Below are 23,131 nucleotides of genomic sequence, written 5' to 3'. Positions count from 1 at the left end.
ATCACAGTATAATATAACACTGTATCTGTAGAACCAGTTTGCCTACATTAAAAATAAAATAAAATAAATAAAGCAGTATTTCTACTTCATTTTGTTTGCAATATACCCCATACTTAGCACCAGGGTAATTGCTTAAGTGCTGACTAAGATATGAGGAACCAAAAATCACTCTATAATACAAATCATAACAAAACTCTCACCTGAAGTATATCCGGTGCAGTACTGTAAACAAACTGTACTGCCTATGGACTTAAAAACAAACCCACTTCACAGCATTACCTCAAATTTAATGAATATCTGAATTAACTACTCTTCAACAGTCCAGCCTTTAAAAGTAAATGTGTCAAAGCTGCAAATAAATACTATTTTGAAATATTTAATTAATTGAACTTTCATTTGGGGAGCTGAGAAGCAGGGTAGCAAATGTTTATTTATAACTGACGATCAAACAGTATGATTGGATAGGTAAGTTTAGGAGGAGACACCTCAATTCTGAGCTTCAAGTTTGGGATTTTAGAAAAAAGGGGGCAGGGGAATTGCTGGATGGGGCATACTTGGCTCTTTATTTCCCTTCCTTTGGGTCACAGTAAATTAAATTCTCTCAGATCTCCTGCCAGTTCCCATAGGAACTCTATCAGGCTGTGAAAAACGTACCAGAATTCTCAGAAAAGAAGGAAAACAGGATGTTAAGAGTTCTCTCCAAGCTCTTCCTTACCCAGGCCCCACTCCTACTTTCTCTCTAAATTGGGCGTCCCTAGCCAGGGCCAACTCAAGTCAGGGCCAATAAGCACTTGGAGATCAAAAAGACAATCTTCCAAAAAAGGGCAAACAACAGACTATAATCTTGTTAGACTGGTTTTGAAGGCAACAGGACCTAAGGAAAATAAAAGTGCTGGCTACTGTCCCTCCTAAGGATTCCTCTCTATTCCTCCCCTCCCCACTAGTGCTTCCTTTTCGGTTCCCTTTCTCTATCAATCTTATCAGGACACAGAATAGAACTAGGTCATTTTATTTGTCATAGTATATACTGCTCCCTGTTCTTAATTTTCCCAAGCCCTGACTCAGTAGTTTGCTATTATTGATTGAGTTCTTACGATATGCCGAGCACTGCACTAAATGCTTAACATACATTACCTCACTTAATGCTCATGACAGGCCTGAGTTAGGTAATGCTACCCCAGAGATTCAAACCCATGTCTGTTTGGTTCCAAAGTCCATATGCTAAACCGCTACAAATAGCCAGCCAGCCTTAGGATATTGATTAAACATTCACTTGATAGTAAATGATAAAAGTACCTCATGTAGAAGTCTAATGACACAGGGAAACCATCATAGTGAAGGTTACAAAACAGTAAGTACCATATAATTACTAGCTAAGTTGAAAATTATGCAAATACCCAAATACATAAAAAGAAGATTGGAATATATACACTCAAGTATTAACTGATGCCACCCCTGGGTGGTTGCTTCCTTTTGCTTTAATTTTTTTTCCCCCCAAAAAATTTTTTTTAGAATAGAACAATTAGTGTTGCTTTTGTGACAACATGGGCAGTAAATGTTATTTGTAATGCAACAGCAAAAACAAAATTCAGTATCAAAACCAAGATAGAAGGGACAAGATCACCAATATTAGCAGAATTCACAATTACATTTTCAAGTAGGAAAATTATGGCCACATAGAAAACTAGGATGAAATTTCACTGGAAAAGTGTAAGCTTTCCCTAAATTGTGCAGATCAACAACAGCAACCATTTAGTAATTTTAAGCATGTAAAAGTGAAATACAAACGCAAAGATACTATTTTTGGTCATACATACAAAATTTTAACTGTTTGTGTAAAAAGGGAGAAGAATATCCACCTACCCATAAACATCTGCCTATATTGGCCTAAAATACCTCTGGGAAGAATCACAAGGAAGTAGTAAAAACACTTGTTTAAGAAGAAACTGAATCAGCAAAGGACCAGGGTGGGGTAAAGGGAGCTCTCCAACTGTATACCCTTTATTATCATTTGAATTTTGAACCAAATGAAACAGATTACCTACTCAAAATAATTAAAGTAAGACGTGAATACCACACCAAAGAGAGAAAAACTTAAATCAATATTACTAGTTTTCTAGTAAATAAAAGTGTCCAAAAGATAAAAGATATGTGAACTAATTTAAATGTCTGCCCATTTTATACAATAGTCTGTCAAAAAATATCCCAGGTTTCCATATTGGCTTTCTTGCCAAATGATTTTAAAGTGTCTATTTCAGCAAATGAAGCAACCAAAGCATTTAGTTTCTTGATTTGACTATGAAAATCTTTAGGAGAAAATAAAAAAAGAATCACTGCTTTATCCATATATGTGCTTTCTAAAAATGATATCTACATCTATTTTTTTTTAAAGTAAGGAACTTGTTAAATAAAACCACAAAAATGTTTTAAATTATGTCTTCCTGACTGTTTAAAAATTAAATTTAAGAAATCCTATAAGGAAAAGTATCTTTGCCTTGTCATGGAAATCTCATCAGTGCAGAGCGCAGTCTCTGAAGGAAGGGGGAAAAAAACGAGGACCCAAGCCATCAACCCTGCACTACTACATATCACCCTGGACACACAGGATGGGGGGACAGGGATGCTGAGATGGACTGTGGGGTCAGGGATGCTGACATGGAGTCAAGGAAGAAACAAACCTGAATGTGAATTCCAGGAGGCTGTGCCATGCAAGGAAAACATGCTTGGATGACTCTGAAGTCATCCAAGTTGTTACTCTTTTTTTAGCTGATACAATTTTCAAGCACCTCATATGGTACTTGTACTTAGGGCAGCACCAAGCTGAGGTGTCATTAGAGCACCTAGCAAGGACATTCATACCCTGGCCCATCAACTAGATAGAATCCTTCAGGGAAGGGAAATCCAGACTAAAAAAAGTAACTGACAGTTGCTTCCTCATTCATATTTTCCCTATTCCAAAAACAGTAAGAAACGACAGTTAAAGCACTCAGGGGTCTTAAATATACCACAGTATTATCTATCCTGGAAAATTCTGTGTTCATCCAAGAGGACCCAAGCCCAAGGAGAAATTGGAACCATCAAGCAAACTAAGTGGACCTTCTTCAGAGAGAAGTGAATGCTCTATCAACTTTGGTACTGAACCAAGTTTCATGCTGCTGAGAGGAAGAACAGAAACAAGAAAAAATGACATTTAGCAAATCACTTTTTTCCTCTTAAGGCCAGAAAGGTCCCAGGGATCCACTGCAACGGCCAAGTCAGACAGTATGGCAGACGGGGTGTGTGTACTGGAAAATGAGAGCTACTATAAGCTAAGAATTTTGAAGTTGTTCGTGTTGAAGGTCTAATCACCTGTGAGGAAGGGGATGGAAAATGGAAGGCAGAGAGATGGAAGGGAAAAGGAAGAATAAACTGAGGGAGGAAGGAAAACAACAATGAGGGTTGAGAGAGAGAGAAGGAAAGGAAGGGGGGCTTTGTGTCTGTAAAATGTCAATACCACTTTCACTCTCTCAATCGTAGAGAAAATAGTTAAGTCTACTTAGACTTAGTGATCCTGTTACCATTTTCCCTTTGGAAAGCTATGATTACTGACCACCAAACCAGAAAAACGGAAGAGCAGCAACACGATTCATCTTTGTCTTTCATCTTCAAAAACTTCACACATGGGGAGTTCAAACCACATGCAGCTGTTCTTCCTCATAGCTGGCAACGCCATTGGCAAGGAGAGAAACTGGTGGACAATGTGGAAGTGTGGAAAAGTGCCAGGCTGATGTCAAGGAATCAAGCATTCTGATAGATTTGGCTTCTAAAGCCATCATTTTAAAATTTAGTGAATTGATAAATAATGGAAGGAAACAAACACCGGCTCTCAAAAGGGTGAAAATCATTTGAAAACACAGGTCCTAGGAAAGGAGAAAAAGAAAAGGCCCTTGCCCCAAAGGAAACTAGACTATAACCCCAACCATAACAATTTAAACATTTCAGAGGAAAAGATATAAAAGATGCTCTGCCTACAACTCAGTAGGAGAAGCACAAGTAGGAAAAGAATGAATTCAATCTCCTAGCCTTCTCTTGAGGAGGGAGAAAACTGGTGAATAAGAGATCATTGGAGCCGCTTCACAGAGATGGTAAAGAACTATTATAGTTCCCCCAACAGTCTTCTAGCATTCAATGCTCTTAGTAAGTATAAAGAACCACCCAGTGGTCACACGACTCAGGTGTGTGTGTGTGTGTGTGTATCACACACTTACACACCTACCCTCCTCAAATCTTATCATTTTGTCTACCACAGGTATTCACATTCATTGACATTTAAAATAAACTTTTGGTAGCAAAAGATTAAACTTTCAGAAATGAAAAAGTATCAGGTAGGTCAATTAGTGCTAACAGGGCAAAATATCTTCACTACTAGGTTTAGGAACCAGATCTTTGGGATTGCCAGTCCACTCCCCTTTCACAGATAAGGAAAATAAGGACTAATATTAAAGAACCCATCCAAGGTCATGGAGTTAGGACAAGACGCACTTCAGGTCTGGGGGTCCAGGCGCCCAGGGTTTTTCTGCCTTCCACCTATCCTGTGAGGTGAAGCCAGCTTCTTTACAGTGGCCCTCCCAGAGTCTCTACTAGGACAAATATACATTTGTCAGTAAATGCTGTTTGAGTCTGATTAGAGATATTAGGATGACTACTTGAGGCTTTCTGGATTTTTTTTTTTTTTGGTAAGATTATCTTTTTAGAGGATGGAAAATAGATTCCTTCACATTTCACAATTTAAGAAAACAAGGAACACTGAAAGTAAGGAATTCATCCCTATTGTAAGAATATGAACATACACAATCTTCAGCTGCCGACCTTCCTCCTGCCTCTGAGGTCACAGAAATGTCCTACCTCTTCACTGTAATGTGGGCTGATAAACTGTGGACAAGGCTGGAAGTCTGCATTTGAGATACTAGTTTGTATTTCCATCCTAAAGAACTTAAAACAGTTCTTTTCTGCCCCATCCAAAAGTTACTCCTAACACAGTGCTCTGCTTCCATTCCTTCCCTGTACTATCACACTGGAAGAATCATGACTGTCAAAACACTGTACCCTTTTTACAAATAAAGAAACAGAGGCTTCATGAACACTCAGACCATACACTTAAGATTACATCTCTTAGCTGTTGAGATTCACCCAGAAAACTAAAGAACTTCTCCATCTGCATGTGGTACCATTTCACCAAAACTTATTCACCTAATTTCTAATCAGTGCTCATTTCTGTGATTTTCTTCCTCCCTTGCTTCCATTCCTTATTTTCTCTTCCCTTCCAACTTTTTTGTTTTAGTAAATAAATAAAGCAGGGCCAGAGGTTTAGAGGTGGTAGAAACCTGGCCTAGTGGGGCTCAGTCAAATGCTAGAACTGGTCTTCTCCTTTCTCAGCACTCCAGCATGCATCAAAGTCAAGCCTGCCAGGCTCGGAGGAGCTGGGCTCAGCAGCAACTTGCCAGGCTAAAAGGTACCCCATACACTGCAGAAATGGCAAAGTGGAGCAAGTCAGCGACTTACTTCCAATTCATTCGGACTATTACTGGAGAATAGGGATATTATGAACCCCAAGTGAGGGGGGATGGGAACAGCAGGGAGTAGACGGGGCCATCAAGTTTCTGTCATTTAGAGCTTTAAAATAATGGAGATTCAAGTCAAAAAACATTAATTACGCATACTAAATCCCTCTGTCAGATCATTTCAAAAGAACAAATGAGAGATGCTGCACATTTTCGATTATGGAGTAAAGACACAGAAAGAGCCGCAGACCAGACCTCTGGCGCTAGGGAAGGACTGCTCAGGCAGCCGCAAGAAGACTTCAAAGAGCAACCTGACCGTGAGGGCTGGACTGCACAACGCATGGAGCATACTCCCACCGATCCAGTGGAGAGGTGAGTTCATAGTCATAATCCATATACAGGAACCCAAGAGAAAAACATATTTATTCTATGTATTTTTAATGCCTTCATTTGTGTCTCAGACAATGCTATGCCTAAAGATTCACTGGTCAGGCTCAAAGTCTTTATCAGTATGAGGAAATTAAAGAAAGCAGGTGACAAGGAAACCAGCTCCAAAGCTTAGAACTACAGGGTGAGCTTTCTATATCCCTTCTCTATATCTAGATATCCCCAATCTTTCTTAAGACCTTCTAGGTACCAGTTTACAAATCCCATCTCTTCTGTGAAGACTTAATGGGGATCAAACCCGATTCCTGACATTAGGGACCAAGAGCTGAAGAAAAGACCAGCTCTTTGCCCTGTAAGGCTGGGGGAGGTCGGTCGGAACTGGGTATTGCTCCTGAAGAAGTGGGCACAAAAGTATACTAGGAGGACAGAGAACCCAGACTTCACATGGGGAGCCAGGAATCCAGGACAGTGGTTACGATTCTTACAGAAAAACAAGTGTGAAGGCAAGAAGCTTTGAAAAGGCTGGGCCGTGTCTATGGAATGGGGAGAAGTTTGTTGTGACACATTATATAAACAGTAAAGTAGGAAGTAAGACTGGAAATGAAAGCAAGATCCTTAAAGGACATTATGATATTTTATCAACAACTGTCTTTCCTTTGATTTTATGGTCATTGAAGAAATGAGGTACTTTTCTGCAGGCATCTGGGGATCCCCAGAGTTTGTGAAAGGAACAGAAGTACTCAGGTAGAAAGCAATCTGACAGCAATGTCAAAGACTGCAAAGACCAGAAGGAGGAGACCAACCACCTGAGGTGGAGTTGCAGTAATTCAACTGAGATATATGAGCAAACAGACTAAAAGTCAAGGGAAGAATCGTGAAAAGGAAGATCTGAAAGAGCTAACTGTGGCAGAATCAGGCAAACTTAGGATGAGGATAAGGAGACTGTGGACACTAAAGTTCAGGACAGTGGGCAGGGGAGACATTATTTAAGATCAACTACAAAGGTAGCCAAGGCAGTCTGTGGGCAGGAAGAAAAATCATATGGAGGCCACGAGCTACATTTTGGACATAAGAGATGTCACCTATTTACTGGAATCTGTATTTGAGTACCCAGTGGTCAGCAGCTGGAAACAGATCTGTAGGAAGAGAAAGAAGTTACGAGTGGAAGTATTCGTAAGAGTCAGCAGTATATGTGCAGCTGAAGCCAGTAGTGCACAAGGTCACACGGGAGGTGAGACCACTCCTGTTTCTGAAATACAACTATGATCTGTACAATCCACATTACTATTAATCCAACATTGCCAAGAGACACATTTCTGTTATCTCACCAGTTATTCAAATCTGTTCCTATTCAACTTTACACATTTTGATGTAATCTTGCCTGAGTTAGATTATAAGCAACTTGTGACACAGATGACATTTCATTCACCTTTACTTCACCTCCATAAAGGTACCTAATAACTGTATGTGCCTTTTCTAAAATATCAATTCCACGAGAACAGGTGTTTGTAAGGCCCCATCCCCAATGCCTAGAACAAGGTATGGCACAAAGTAGTTGCTCAAAAAATATCTGCTAAATGAATAAAAATGAACTGATTTCACTAGGCTACCACCTCTGGTCTTCTTAACATATCAGGTGATTAGGCATGCCAAAGCTTTAGGGACTGAATCCTCGAAGAGAATAAATCTACTTGAGCTTTGTCTTCACAAGAAGACTACCTGCTCACCTGCCCAGCACAGCCCAGCCCAAACAAACACTTGTTGAAACCAGAAGAGGAGAAAAGGCAAAACTGCAAGGAAAATACCTTGCTCAAAAAGGCCTGATTGAAGACAAAACCTGAGATTCCTATAGTTACCAAAGGAAATGCATGCATAGCTCTGCAGGCAAAACGTTAGACATGGTGCTCCAGAAAACAGACTTGTAATTATTCCTAATGTTCTATTCATCACCCTTGAATGGGATGAGAATGGTTCATCAAAAGCTATTGCCAGGAATGATTCCATCCCAGAGGATGCCATATTTCAAACTGCTGCTAATTATTGAAGTAGAAGTGATCGAGGCCCTGAGTATGGCAGCCTTTTTAAGTGGACAGCAGCATTCATACCCCAAGGAAGAGAAATAGGACAAGTGTGAGGGTGAGCCTACAGACAAAACTAGAAACACACTCAAGTCTAATCAATTACTCTATAGCAATTGTCAGCTGGCCTGGAGATGACAATGCATAAAGCCATGATAAGTAATGACAAAAGAATGAACACAAATATAAAAAGCAAGACAAGACAGGCAGGGGACCAGGGCTGAAAGAACATCACACATTCAAACCCTTTCCAATGGATCAGTTTTGCAGAAGAGTTCGTTACCAAAGTACAAACCCAGAAACAAGAACTCTAACCAAGAGCCAAATGGCCAGGTACATGAAGAAGCTAACCTACTTTCCTACTTTATCACTTTCCTAGGGCTGCAGTAACAAAATCCCACAAACTGGTTGGCTTAAAACAACAAAAATTCATTCTCACAGTTCTGGATATTTCAGGTTTGAAATTAAGTCGTTGACATGCTCCCTCTGAAGGCTGCGGGGAAGAATCTCTCCTTGCCTCTTCCTAGCTTCTGGTGGCTCCTGCCATCCTTGGCATTCCTTGACTTGCAACTGCGTCACTTCAATCTCTACCTCCATTGTCACATGGACTTCTGATGAGGGCACCAGTCATTGGGTGTAGGGCCCAACCGACCCAATCTAGTATCATCTCATTTTAACTTAAATTATATCTGCAAAGACCCTAATCCCAAATAAGATCATATTCGGAGGTTCCAAATGGGCACAAATTCTGGGGGGTGACTATTCAGCCCACTACACCTATCATCATGAAAACACCAGGAAAGACTGCCCAAGCCAGCTATCCCCAAGAGACAGAATTGCAGCACTTTAGAAATACCTGAAAATCTGCTAAAGAAAAGAAAACTAGCAAATGAAAGCAAGAAGGCAGTTCCAGGTATCAATAAAAGAACTTGTTTCAGATAAGAGCAAAAAACTTCACTCAGATTTTAAACACACTAAAACAAGGAGCTTACAACTACATGGCCCCAATTACGAAGATGTAGCCCTAAAACACCATTTCTATCCCCCAGCTGTGAAGAGTCGACGAACTTCCACCTTAGAGCCAACAAACACTTTTGTATACTACCTTCTTGTACATGCACAGGTTGTTCATACCCTCGGAAAAGAAATACACAAGCAACCAGAAGTATTAGCCTAACTCTCTGAACATTTAAAAAAAAAAAAAAAAAAAAAAGCAGAGGTCACACAGAAAGAAACCCTGGAAAGTCGGTGCTTAAAAATGTAACTCGCCAATTCTAAATGATGTGTTATTTTGCAAACATACAAGATTTTTGTTTAAGTTTTTTTTCTTATTAGAAACATTGTATGTACTATCTCTGTATAGATCCTTTTAAGAAGAAACTATTGGAGAAAAAAATATTGAGAAAAGATAGCAAGAGTCGAGTTTCCTTTCCAACTGAACACATCTGCAACCCGTGTCACCTGACACTTTTCTACAACATAAGATATTCTGTACACTATCATAGAGCTCAAGTGCAAAATAATCCATTCTCTGTAAACCAGGAGGTATAAGAAGTTTGAAGATTTGCAATTCAGCACATTTTGTAAGGTTTTTGGCACATAAGGGTTATTTTTAAATAGGGAAAAAAAGCCTGTCCTCTCCCTACCCCCAAACACAGCTGAGCTGATTCAGCACAAATCTCCCCCTAAAATAAAATCCTAGTTTGCAGAGAATAAGCATGGAAAGTTCCAGCCCCAAGGACGACATTTCAGAAACCTAGCTGAAAAGATCAGGAGTGGGTGGCTTAAGAGAGACCGACCACAAATCATGTTCTAAACGTAAGAACTATCACCAGAAAACTGTGAGCAACTTGGGAGTCCAGGGAAGAAAGTCTTTAATAATAAGCAATGTAATATATGAGTATAACCCAGAGATATGAGAATCTCGAGGATTCTGGTAGCTAGTGAATCATTTCCCACAGGTGAGCATAGAGAAATTTCCAGGAATGCAGTTGAAGGTTTTAGTTTCTTCATTTAACTTAGAGATGCTTTCTGAAGAGGATATTACAATATACATCATACAAATACTACACTTCACCAAGGAGCAATGTACTCAGCTCAACGCCCTGATGGCCCCTAAGGCGCAGAGGTACTTTTCACAATCTGCAGATAAAACATTCAAGAGCTCATTACCAAAAAGAGCATTGAGGTGGCAGCAGGTAGAAAGCTACCTTGCCCAGAACAGCGAAATTTCCAGAAACAGACAACTCTACAGTTTTGTTAATTACCTTCACCATACAAAGGAACTAATGAGTCCAGGATCATTCCCCAAACCCACAGGATAAAGGGCATCTAGAGGACTCCTGGTCTCCAGTGCATACTGACACACTGCCTTCATGTCTAAGTGGGAGAAGTCTTACTAGAAAAAAGCATGGTCAGAAATTACGAGTCATTCAAAACATCTCTTGATTTGGTGAGCATCTACAGTCATTTCTTCAAAAACCGTACAGCCACATTGATGGTAACAGCTGGCACACAGAAGGCAAGGACACGCAACCTTGTATAAACCTGTCAATTTAAATCACAATGCATTCCCAACCTTAGGGCCTGTTCTGATCATTAATGTAAGGGACTTTTCCATAGCGTGAGTGAATCAAATTAATATGAAGTGGGAAATGTGGAGATGACAAAGGGGATGTTTATAAAAACCAAACTAAAACACATCAGAGGTAATTAAGAACAAAGATCCCCAGACTGCCAGCTTTGCGCTTAACACAGCTGATTAAGAACACACTGCAAAAGACAGAACTTACAAGCGTTTTGAAGGAAAAGGACAGCCCTGTTAAATAGCCAGGAAGGAGTGAAGGAGTTCCTTCTCAAGAAAGCGCCAGGCCCTTGAAGAGCTTTCACAGGCTGAGTGAAAAACCGCTTCTGCTAAGGAATGTCACTCCAAGCGCCTTCAAAGATCTGTCCTTGCACAGGGAAATGAGCAGTGAGTGTGCTCCTCAATCTCTCCCTGGCTCTGGGCCAAGACAAAAAAGCAACCTGACCTTTCCTTTCTCCCAGATGCTCCCAACTCACACCTATACCAAGAGATCGAAAAGGAAATCAAGCTTCAACACTGGCTTAGCAATGTTCCCCATGACCTCACAACTGTCTGTGTAACTAGCAGAAGAACGTGCAATCTGACACAGGTTTCTCTGAAGAACAATTTGATGAAACATCACTTCACGGGGACATCTCAAAGACTAATGCGATCATGTCTAGAGAGCTGAAGGCATTCCGAGGGCTGATCTATGGTGCTCTTGCCACCTGCTGATATCTATAGACCAAGATGATATAGCGAAAGAGAATCAACTTCTTGTAGCACGTAAGGTATGTGTTATATACAAGAACTGACATTATCCCAAAAGGGACCGTGGCCCAGGCTATCTATGTTATTCAATACACACAACATGGAAGTGGGTCTTTCTAGACAGCCTTTAATTTAGCAACTAAATGCACAGACGCCTGGATAAAACAATTTCTATGAGCTTCCATTTCTTTACCTGTAAAAATAGCAATACATGCATACATCTTGGGATGGAGTTGAAAATTAAGTAAAATTAAATAAAAGTGAAAATATTCAGTGCTTACCATGAAGAGACAATTCAATAAATGACAGCCCTGACCCTGTTACACTCAAATGAGCATTATATAAAATGTCTTAAGAAGTCTGTCTAGTTCACAGTACAAATTGGAATGGCATGAAAATCATACAGAGGTGTTCACCAAACCGCAAATGAGCCACATCTTCTATAGTTGGCATCCCAAGGAAACAAGGCTATTAACAGTAGCTGGGTCGCCAACCAGTTCTTAAAGCACATTAACCCAGAATAGAGGGAAGATCATTTACATATAATATCAACCATTTCCAGATTGACTTTAGAGTCTGGAATGAAGAGACAATCTCATGCTACTTCTTCCATATCTGGCTAACCCTAGGCAAATCAGGTAGGGCCTATTTCTAGCTCCCTTAATATATTCTTATCTGGGTCCACAAAGCCTTCATCCCAATGCTCCCATTTTCCCCTGAAGTTAATTAATTTAGAAGAAATTTACTGAGCACCTAGTGTGCATCATAAACTGTATATACGGAACCCCGGGGTGGTGAGCAAAACAGATGTGGGCCCCAGTTGGCCTAATAAAATGAATCTGACGAGAGATATTAACACAAAATACATTAAGATGTGAAAAATTATGTACAAATTATCAGAAGGGGGCTTGTTTGGGGACAACTTGCCCTAGGAAGTCACGTTTAAATTGAATATGAAGGATAACTGTAAGACAAATAAGGGGAAAGAAGGACAAAGAGAGTATCCCAAAGAGAAGAAACTGCAAGTGCAAAAGCCCTGAGGTGACAGCATAATGCATTTCAGAAACCTAAAGAAAGCCAGAAAGGTGGCCAGGAAGTGGATGGGAGAAGGGGTAAGGGCTACTTTCTGGGAAGTAGGCTGGAACCAGATTATGCTGGACCTTGTAGGCCACAGGAAGCAATGGGAAGCCAAAAGTGTGTCACTGGTGAAGCTCCCTTTAGCTGCAGGTGCAGAACAGACTGGAGCAGGAAAAAATGGCTGCAGGCTCCAGGAGTCTCGGTGAGGGGCATCTGACATAAGGCTGCAGCAGCACAATGGAAGGAACAGGAAACACACACATCTACACAGCAGGAGTTGGTGAGGGGTTGGGGTAGGGGGGTAAAGGAAGTGCGGGGTGTCAAAGATATCTGTGACAGCAACAGAAAGGCGTGATCTCCAGGACACTGGACGAGTCCAGAGTTTCTGACAGAATACCACGAGTTCGGACTTAATGAATCTTGGTGCAAAGAAGATCATTTCCACCTACCCCAAAGAGTTCCATGCCTTCAAAGTACAAACTTCAGGAAAGAAAGGTTTCCAAAAGAGAAGAACCATCTAATGCAATATGAATTTGAAATAACTGCCAGTATTATTTATAGCCCAATAACTTCCCAACTGTCTGCATTTATCAAGAAAAACGCTCAATTTTAAGTGCCTAAAAAAGAGTCAGCCTAGTTCACAGAACACGTTTTGATGGCATGAAAGCCAAAGTTGGCTGTTAGTTGACAAATGAGTTTCATCTCCAAATCTGCTTATTCAACAAATACTGGCAAAAACATTGAGGGAGCAAAGACATATTTTTGGGCCGAGGATTGTGGAGATAGGAGAAGTGTGGACGGAGCATATAGTGCCAGGCCTGAGGCTTCTCTGCACTCTTGCTTCTTGCAATCCCATCTCTTCCACTCGTCCTTTTTTTTTTTTTTTTAAAGATTCTATTTATTTATTTGAGACAGAGAGAATGAGAGAGACAGAGAGCACATGAGAGGGGGGAGGGTCAGAGGGAGAAGCAGGCTCCCTGCCGAGCAGGGAGCCCGATGCGGGACTCGATCCAGGGACTCCAGGATCATGACCTGAGCCGAAGGCAGTCGCTTAACCGACTGAGCCACCCAGGCGCCCACCACTCGTCCATTTTTGACCCCTCAATTGTCCAAGCAAGTTCCAAGTCCGAACACAATAGTTCCCATGGTGATGGAAATTGTACAGTTAAGGGACAGGAGTTACAGTGATTCATAGGTCATTTGTAAATGCTGTATTACATGGATTTAAAATACTCTTGAGATTCTACTTTAGAGATTCTATGAGACAGCTGGAGAAAATTCCTAGCGAAGATCCCAGTTATTATCACCTTCTTCCAGTGAGAACAAAATGATTTAGGCACACAAACTCTTCCTGTCGATGGGCTGGCCTTCTCTAAGCGTTAAGAAAAATATACATATACACAGGAAGACACTGCTCCCGCTACTAGAAGAGGACTGTCGCCCTGGTTATTTTAGGACATCAATCTCACCACCTTATACACACCTAGGATGTCATGCCACAAAACTAAAAGACGTATGAAAGTTACCATGGATTCCATTTCTCCACTATGTTAGGGCCATGAAGAACCCCAGAAGAAATTAGCGAGACAGTTCTTCACCAGACATTCTCCTTAGTCAAGATTTTAGTGAAAGCACAGATGGCAGATGGTAAACAGAGGATGGGAAGGGAATTCTACCAGGCAGTATGGCAATTCAGACAGCTTCTGAAACACTTCCAACATACACACGTATTCTTGCACGTCTCCCTCAGAGAACACACACACACAAACATACATTTTACACACACTTTACACATACACAGACTGCACAAGGAGACACTAGTTTTGTGGAAGCTGGAAACTTGATGCCACATCTAACCAAATACCACTCAAATCTGTGCAATGGGATGATGTCAGTCAAATAGTTGCACACTGATTCACATCTCTTGACCTCAGAGCCAGTTTAAAAAAAAAGTAACTGTTAGATTCCATAAAAAAAAAAAAAAAGCAGCACTATTAAACAAGACAACACAACTTACCTGACTGGCATCTGGAAAAACATGAAAGGTTAGTATCATCCTAGATTCTTATAAAAATCCCATGAGAAAGGGAAGGCAAATACTATTCCTAGTTCACAAGGCTCAGAGAGGTGCATGGTTACTTTAATTAAGGCACTTAGCCAGAATTGAATCTTGGGAGTGAATCAAAGTGAATTTCCATAACCGAAATGGAGACCATTGAATCTAACAAAGCATCTTACCAGTTTACCTTCAATCTTATTTCTCTACATTCTAGAAACTCCTCAAAACTGTCATATTATAGACTCTCTGGGATGGTCAAATAATAGTCTGGGCAGAGAAGATGATTTACCTCCATTATCTTGCTTAAGCTGTGACAGGCTGCCCTAATCAGCTTTCGTGCACAGAGGCACACAGGCACACATGCTCCCTCTCCGTGCCTCTTAATCACCATGTGCCATGCTGAACAGCTGCAGAGGTCTGAAGGGAATTGGCAGAAATGTGCAATGATGTGCTAGCCAGCCCCCTGAGGCAGCAACTGCCCTGCCTGCTCCCAGATTCGAGAGAAAACATGGGTGTTCGCTGTCACAACCGATGGGCCCAGAAGACAGGCAAGTGGTTTCAGGTGGTGAGTCAGGAAAAGCAGTTTGCATCAGGAATGTTCCAGCCCAGCAGAGCTGAGCAGCATTCTACTCCCTGTGCAGGGATACAGTATTCATCATTTATACAATGTCACCGTGGGGGACAAACTTGGGCTCAGCACAAATTGAATCCAATCAACTCTTATGCAGAAGAACCAGTAAACAAGGCTTCTCCCACCAAGAAGGAACCTAATTGCTTAAGAATTGCCACCATATCTGACACATGAGATCAGTCCTTCTATCCTGAGAGAGATGGTCTTTACAGAGGGCTGGCACATACTGTTTGAGAGCAGAACCCTTGGCTAACCTTCTGGGACCACTCAGCATCAGCTGCAATGAGCTGTGATCTACGCTCCCAGGGATGAAACAGAATCAGGTGAGGGCAACATTCAAAGAAGCCAGGTGGGTGCCATACCACATGGCGCGCAGACAGCTGCGTAGGAATCAAATAAGTGCTGCCCCCCACCTCAGGTTAATTTTGGATGGATTTCCATAGAAATCCACACTCTTGAGGAATTCCTTGTTTGCTTCTATGCTATTGTTTATGAGCCAGCAAATGAGCGATAGGATATAAAATTGGTGAAATAGAGATGTCGACATTAGATCAGATAACAGGAGATCTAGAAATTGAAAGAGGCTTAAAGGCATCATTCACACTACACTTCATGAATGAATACAGCGTTCTGTCAAGTTTTATACAATGACAAATGAGTCTGTTCTCTGAAGGAACCTGAGGAGATTTAACTCTCATTTTAGGGAATCCAGTTTAGTTTCTCTACTTCAAAATTAGCAAATTCATCCCATGCCAACTTTAAAAATCTCTTTGCTATAATTTATATTTCTAGTGACTATGGTATATAATGAAACTGGTTATGTTTATGATAGACTACTTTGGCGTTAGTTCAAAAGCCAGAGCCTTATGAAACCTGTCACATCATTAAAAATCTGCATTTAGGGGCGCCTGGGTGGCTCAGTTGGTTAAGCGACTGCCTTCAGCTCAGGTCATGATCCTGGAGTCCCAGGATCGAGTCCCGCATCGGGCTCCCTGCTCCGTAGGGAGTCTGCTTCTCCCTCTGACCCTCCCCCCTCTCATGTGCTCTTTCTCATTCTCTCTCTCAAATAAATAAATAAAATCTTTAAAAAAAAAAAAAATCTGCATTTAGGTAAAGAATGCTAATGTGGCATTAATGTGTGTTAAGGGCAGATATACAGCAGAACGGCCTTATCTTTCTCAAGACATGAGGAAAATCAGACTCAAAACATGGTATCTTCCCAGAAGAACCCTCACTGAAGCAAAGTACGGAAAAGACAAATCACAGTCCCTCCCTGAACAGATTTCCTTCAACCACCATCAAAGGAACTAAGCCACTCATTTCCTTTGTTCATCGAGGACACAGACACCTGCCCAGAATATTTAGGGTGGGGAGGTCAGGGAAAATAGGGAATGCTCAGAGGCTCACTCTCAGCCTCCCAAAAAGGCAAGTTCTGCAGCTGGCCACAGAATATATGCTCTAAGAACACAAGGAAATGCACTCTTAGGGCCTCTGGGCTGTTGCACCAGACCAGAAAGTCACTTTGCTGCACCACGAGCTCCCCAGGAACTACTAGGAAACCACACAATCCTCCCCCGGTAAGGCTGCCCTAGCACCTGCAGTAGAAGCTACAGGAAGGATGACAAGCTGAACAAGTGGAGGTGGCTTATGCACCACAGTGCATTTCAGTAAGCATGCTCCCGTTCCAGGAGAGCCCCTCTTCTCAACAGCCAATCTATTCCTCAGGAGTAAGGGAGGCAGAAAAAACCGGCAACCTTCCTTCAATAGCATATCCCACAGCACTGACTTTTAATGGAGGTGGCTGAAGAGATACAAGGGAGCCAAGTAAATGAAGCTCGGGGCAATATGCAATTATTGAAACTGGAATTGAGCCTGGACCCTGGAAAGAACATGCTGTGAGAGCTTTGGCAATCACACTGTGGTCAGGGCCCCAATTTTAAATCTCTCCCACGGGATACCATGTCCTGAGACACAGGCACGCCCCTCTTCGTATCAAAGTAATTCCGCTTGACTTGGCAGAGGGGCGTCATCTGTTGGTCTCTGGGATTCCATCACAAGGGCCCAGCTTAAAATGATCCCCAACCATTTGCAAATATGTTTCTGTCTCATTTACCTTTTTCCCAATAAGCTTCTTTCGAAGAAATTCCCGCGCTTCAAACATGTAGGGAATGTCATATAGGGGACGTAGTTTCTTGTTCTTATCCTAAAAGAAAAACAAAATATCACATCAGAAATGAGAAACAAACATCAAAAAACCCACAAATGAACACAGCCAATAAAACAAAAATACTAGAATACACCTGAAATATGCTACCTCCCAGTATCACAAATATTAACTAAGTGCCAATACACATAACAGATATTTGGATGAAATGCTTTACAGGGAATGAGATCATCTTTTTCACATGACAGACTCAAAAATAAGTAATGAAATGTTTGTAATTATCCACACTGGAAACAAGCAAATGTTCATCAATGAGGAAAAGACCTATGTAAACTGTTGTATAGAAGAAGCTAAGTAGGGCGCCTGGGTGGCTCAGCTGGTTAAGCGACTGCCTTCGGCTCAGGTCATGATCCTGGAGTCCCGGGATCGAGTCCCGCATCGGGCTCCCTGCTCAGCAGGGAGTCTGCTTCTCCCTCTGACCTTCCTCCTTCTCATGCTCTCTGTCTCTCATTCTCTCTCTCTCAAATAAATAAATAAAATCTTTAAAAAAAAAAAAAAAAAGAAGCTAAGTATTAGGGCCCTTTAAATATTTACAGATACACTATGAATCTAGTTCTATTATTCTGTAAGCCATTATTAAGGACCTACCAACTCTTAGCCCCACACAAAGCTCTGTGTAAATATATGTTATAATCTTGGATTCAAAATTCTTACAAACTAACAGAGTAATACAAGAAAAGCTGTGACATGGCAACAGATATGAAATGGCAACACAAAGCAGTTTTGAGTAAGTGCTAAATTGAGTGATATAGACTAGGGACTAAGTGCTATCAGAGTTCAGGGAAGTGGAAAGAAAGAAGTAATCAGGAAATGTTTCACTGACAGGGTGACATGGTTTCATTGACTTAATATGAGTTTACAGGTTAAGAAAAAACTAGAAAGAAAATTAGAATTGAAAAAAACAGAACAAGCTAAAGGAGGCAGGAATAAATAGTATTTCAACACAACATGTACACACATAAAAATCAACATACACAATTCTTGCGTTATCTCATAGGTCCCAGACTTCTCCCCAAAGAGGTTACTGTTCTAAGCAATATAACTATGAGAATATGGGAGAAGGTTCTAGAGGAACTTGACAAAGAGGGAATGGATAGGAACTAAAGTGATATGAGAAGCATTAAGAGAGGCGCCTGGGTGGCTCAGTCGGTTAAGCGTCTGCCTTCGGCTCAGGTCATGATCCCAGGGTCCTGGGATCGAGCCCTGCATCGGGCTCCCTGCTCAGCTGGAGGTCTGTTCCTCCCTCTCCCTCTGCCCCTCTCCCTCTCTCTCTCTCTCTAATAAATAAAATCTTGGAAGGAAGGAAGGAAGGAAGGAAGGAACAGAATGGATAGAGGGGATAAAAGAAGAATCCAATATTCTAACTCATGATGACATGCGTATGAAGTTAAGAGAAGTCTGTCTTTTAAGGGGGGTGTCGAGGGCGGGAGGATGTTACAAGAAATAGGGAGATGTTGGCTAGATTGCTAGGTCTGATTAATGTCAGACCTAAGTAATGTCTCTCCCCTGCTGAGCCCCTAAGTTCCACAAGAACAGAGATCCTGTCCATTTCTGTTATTCTGTGACCCTGGAAACAAGTAGAGTGCCTCCCACTCATAGTACATGCTAAATAATAGTTGGATGAACTAACTACAAAAGAAATATGCAAAATGACATATACACAGAAATCAAGTATGCTAGAAGAATAGGACTACATGTATAGATTTCAGAATGCCTAGGACCCAGATCATATGAGGGAAAATTTCACAAATAAAGAAGAAAATCAAGGACTAACTAATCCAGGTGTGCTTACCCATCCTGTGGCTCACCTGGCCTCACCTCATTATAATCCACTCTATACTGAAAGAGGTATTCAAGTTATTTTCTCAAATAGCCAACTACTCCTAAATAAAGAACCTTTATCATTTAAATACCCCATGTTTAAACTAATCCTAATGACAGTACTGAGGTCAAGGGAACTGAAATAGGTGTTTCCTCCTATACCCTAACCGAGCCTTGGTGCCCAGAACACATCATTAAACAATTCATTGACATCACCAAGAAAAATCTCTATGAGAATGCGGAGAATGGAGTTTGAGCTCCACAGTCATGCCTTCTAGTTCCTCTGGTTAAAACAACAGTAACAACAAGGTGGCAGCAGCATTCCAGCACTCAGTGCTCTCTTCTTGGAGGTTAAAGAGGCAAGTTCAGAAATGGAAGGCGAGCTCCTTTTCCTTCTTGGATGTGTGGGACTCCACAAGCTCTCAATAGGAACAACATGGATTGCCACACTTGAATCAAATTCCTGGGGTGTCACGATCACTGTCTAGTAAGTGAGGGATGGCCCTAAACATGTAGTTTTTTTGCAGGGAAAAAAAAAAAAAGAAGAGGAAAACAAGATACGTGAGGGTTGCTGGGGTAGAGGGAGTTCTGCATAACCCAAGGGCACAATATACAGGATTATGGATATTTTATAAACATTCATAAAGCCAAATCAAAATAGTGAGTCACTCCTGAGGAGCTAAGTATAATATATAAGCCGTAAAATAGAGTTTATGATGACAGTCAATGATACAGTAAGAATGCTTGCTAGACAGAAAATTCTAGGTGCCAATAATGAACAGGATTTTTAATAAAGACAAAATCAACGGTTATCAGAATCAGCCCTCAGGAATAAAGAAGTGCCAATGTTTATATTCACAATGCAATGGAGGACAATCTATTTACAGAGAGTACCTGTGTAATTACACAAGCCTAAGTGAACAACATTATAAAAAGTGAAGTGAACAAAATATTGACATTTACCTTGCATAGCCTCATGATTTATCACAGGACCTGAATGTGTGAACCTTACCCTACTTATTCTGAAACACCACAGAGATCACAAGGCAGTATGACTTGACTGGACTCTGAAACAATGAGTGAAAGCTAAGAAATAATAGTTTTAACAAATATTCAAATGAAGATCACGAGATGAGTTACACCTAAGTGAGTGAAAATGACTGAAAAAGAAAGACACTCAACAGAATTGGTCCAAGCCAAAATGCCCTCAGAAGAATGCAAGAAAATAATCCCAATAAAAAACCGGGCAACTTCAGAGTCTGATTATATGTCTTTCATGAAGCTAGGAAAGAACTAATAGCACAAGCAGAAAACAAGGTATCACAAGTCAAAACAGAATGATCTTGTTACTCTAACCCTTTAGAGCTAGTAGCTATTGACATCGGCAAACATCTTACAAGAGAGATATTATAAGTCCCTAGGAAACCACAAAATAAAAGCAATTCCTCCAAATTACCAAGTACATAAAAGCCTTTGAAATCTCTAAGAGGCAACTGAGGTATGGAATGTATTCTGAGAAAACAGGATTTTAGCGGAATCTTACCTGCGAAAAAGGACTATCTAGTTTAGATTCTAATTTACACAGAAATATTTTTAAAAAAATAAAAATAGAAGAGAATGCTTGCTTTATCTGGTGGGCAGATAATACAAAAACCAATACGTGCTGTAATCACTGTTCATCCTGAGAAATGACGTTGTATGTAGGCCCTGCAATGACTCACACATTAGAGAGATAACTTCAATTATCTGTACCTCTCAGTGGTTTGGAGAGGGAGGCCCAACACCCACATCTCAGCATCTAAAGACCCACTTGGCATTTTTACAGGAAGTTATATTTGACTGGTTGCCAAAATGCGGTTGCTGTTCAATGCTCACTTGGAGGGAATGTCAAGGCCTTATAGTCACCCCTAGTTTTGAGTCTCAACCTCAGGCCAAATTTTATCTAGCTCCTCCTGTAGCAAAAAAAGATATAGTAAAAAAAGAAATCTAATGCCCTAGAGATACTGCAGGATTTCTTAAACAAGGCTTGAAACAAACCACGGGGGCAAAAAAAAAAAAAAAAAAAGAGCCTAATAAATGTGGTTCCACTAAAATTAAAGCCGTTCTTTACTGAAAAGACTTCATGAACAAAGCTGACAGGCCAAAGTACAAACATTTAGTAGCTGATGACTGAAACAGATCTGGAAAAAGCAGAGGAGGACGAGGGAGCTGGCGCGTAGGGCCACGGCTGTCATGTGATCAGGGTAGGCCTTATGGGGCAGATTAGAGTTTAACAAAGACTTAAGGAAGGTATGGGATAGAGCCATATGGAGGACAAGGACAGTGGCCAATGCAAAGACCCTGTGTTAGGAGCATGCCTGGTGGGTTCAAGAAGCAGCAAAGACACCACTGTAGCCACAACAGTGTGCACAAGGGGAGAGAAAGAGGAGATGAAGACACAGGTCTGACTTAATATTTGAAAAAATTACTTTGGCCACTTTGTTGGTTAACAGGCGCCATGACAAGGAAAGGGTAGAGAGCACAGGGAGACCAAAGAGGAGATTACGACAGTAATCTGGGCAGAAAGTGGTGGTAGATTACATCAAGGAGGTAGCAGCGAGGGAGGTAAGAAGTGGTCAGAATCCGGAAATATTCTGACAGACAGATGGCATGAGAGGTGTGGAAGAAAGGGAGGAGCCAAGGATGACTGCAAGGATTTTTATCTGAGCAAAAGGACACAGGGGTGGGGTCATCGGAGGAGATGGCCAGGAGCTGAGTTCCAGGCATGCTTGGCAGACAAGGGGGGAGCTGGGAGGAAGGCTCTGCGCTGGTGGTACACATTCGTTAGGTGCTGGCGTGCGGGCGGTGTGAAAGCTAGGCGTCTGAAACGGACTGAGGACTGGGCCTTAAGGCATTCTAACATTCAAAAGCGATAAGAGAAGGAATCTGCCAAAGGAGAATGAGAAGGAACACTCAGTGAGCTGAGTAGGAGGAAATTACCAGAGCATCAGGCCCTGGAAGCCAAGGCAAGAAAGTGAATTGAGAAGGAAGAAATGACCAACGGGGTCAAGTGCAGCAAGGCAGGGGAGAGCAGGACAACGATTTGCATGGTGGATGAGCTAAGTGAAGGTCATTAGTAAGTGGACAAGGAGAGTTCTGGGGGAGCAGTAGGGGCAGAGGCTGTCGGGAACCAGGAATGGGAAGTGAAGCCCTGGAAACAGCAAGCACATGCAATGCTTCCGAAAGCTGTGCCACGAAGGAGTATGGAGGGATTATGTGGCTGCTGGCAGAGGAAGCAGGGTGAAGACAGAGCGCTTCTGTTTTCCATCATAGAGGAGAGAAATGATAGGCGCTGGTCCAGTGGAGAGAAAACAAGTGACAACGTAGAAGAGAGGACAGGACTTCCAAGCCAATGTCCTTGAACAGGCAAGACAGGAGTGGCTTGACCCAGATGATGACATAATTCATCATCAGGTATGAGCACTCAGCTGTCAGGTAGGCAGATGTGGTGTAAGAGTCACTGGAAGTTCTGATTAGATTTGCTCTGCAAAGAAAGGAAGAGCTCTAGCAAATCAGTAAGAAAAAAGAGAAATGATCCAACAAGAGAACTGGCAAAAGGGATAAACAGACATTTCACTAAAGAACTCCAAATGGACGTTAAGCATAGGAAAAAAGTAATTTTTAATCAATAATCAAGCAAATGTAAATTGAGATACTATAGGACATCCACTATATTGGCCAAAACCTTTAAAGTGAGAATGTGGGGAAATGGGAGTGCCCTCTAACCACAGATGGGGAGTAAAACATGGCTCAACTACTGCGGCATCTTGACACAGTGCTACTTGTCATCATTTGCTTAAATCCCTATTAATTAGGAAAGTCTACTTAGAGGTATGTATGTACCCTAAAAAAAATCTTATATGTACAAGACAAATGTAACAACATTCACATTAACGTTTCTGGTACAACCCTAGAGTAGAATACTACAGAGCAGTTAAGCT

General features: G+C 41.4%; 1 protein-coding gene across 1 annotated transcript in view; it reads right to left on the bottom strand.

Moving 5' to 3' along the window:
* The window catches only part of SND1 (staphylococcal nuclease and tudor domain containing 1), a 394,531-nt gene that overhangs the window by 243,134 nt on the left and 128,266 nt on the right, over window positions 1–23,131 (bottom strand). Inside the window, exon 13 of the mRNA XM_044920011.1 lies at window positions 17,220–17,309. Within this exon, the coding sequence (XP_044775946.1) occupies window positions 17,220–17,309 (90 nt within the window). The remainder of the gene's footprint in view (window positions 1–17,219; window positions 17,310–23,131) is intronic.

The sequence above is a fragment of the Neomonachus schauinslandi genome, chromosome 12 (assembly GCF_002201575.2).
Source record: "Neomonachus schauinslandi chromosome 12, ASM220157v2, whole genome shotgun sequence".
Taxonomy (NCBI): Eukaryota; Metazoa; Chordata; class Mammalia; order Carnivora; family Phocidae; genus Neomonachus; species Neomonachus schauinslandi.
Note: the sequence above shows the minus strand (reverse complement) of the source record. Positions and strands in the feature narration are given on the sequence as shown.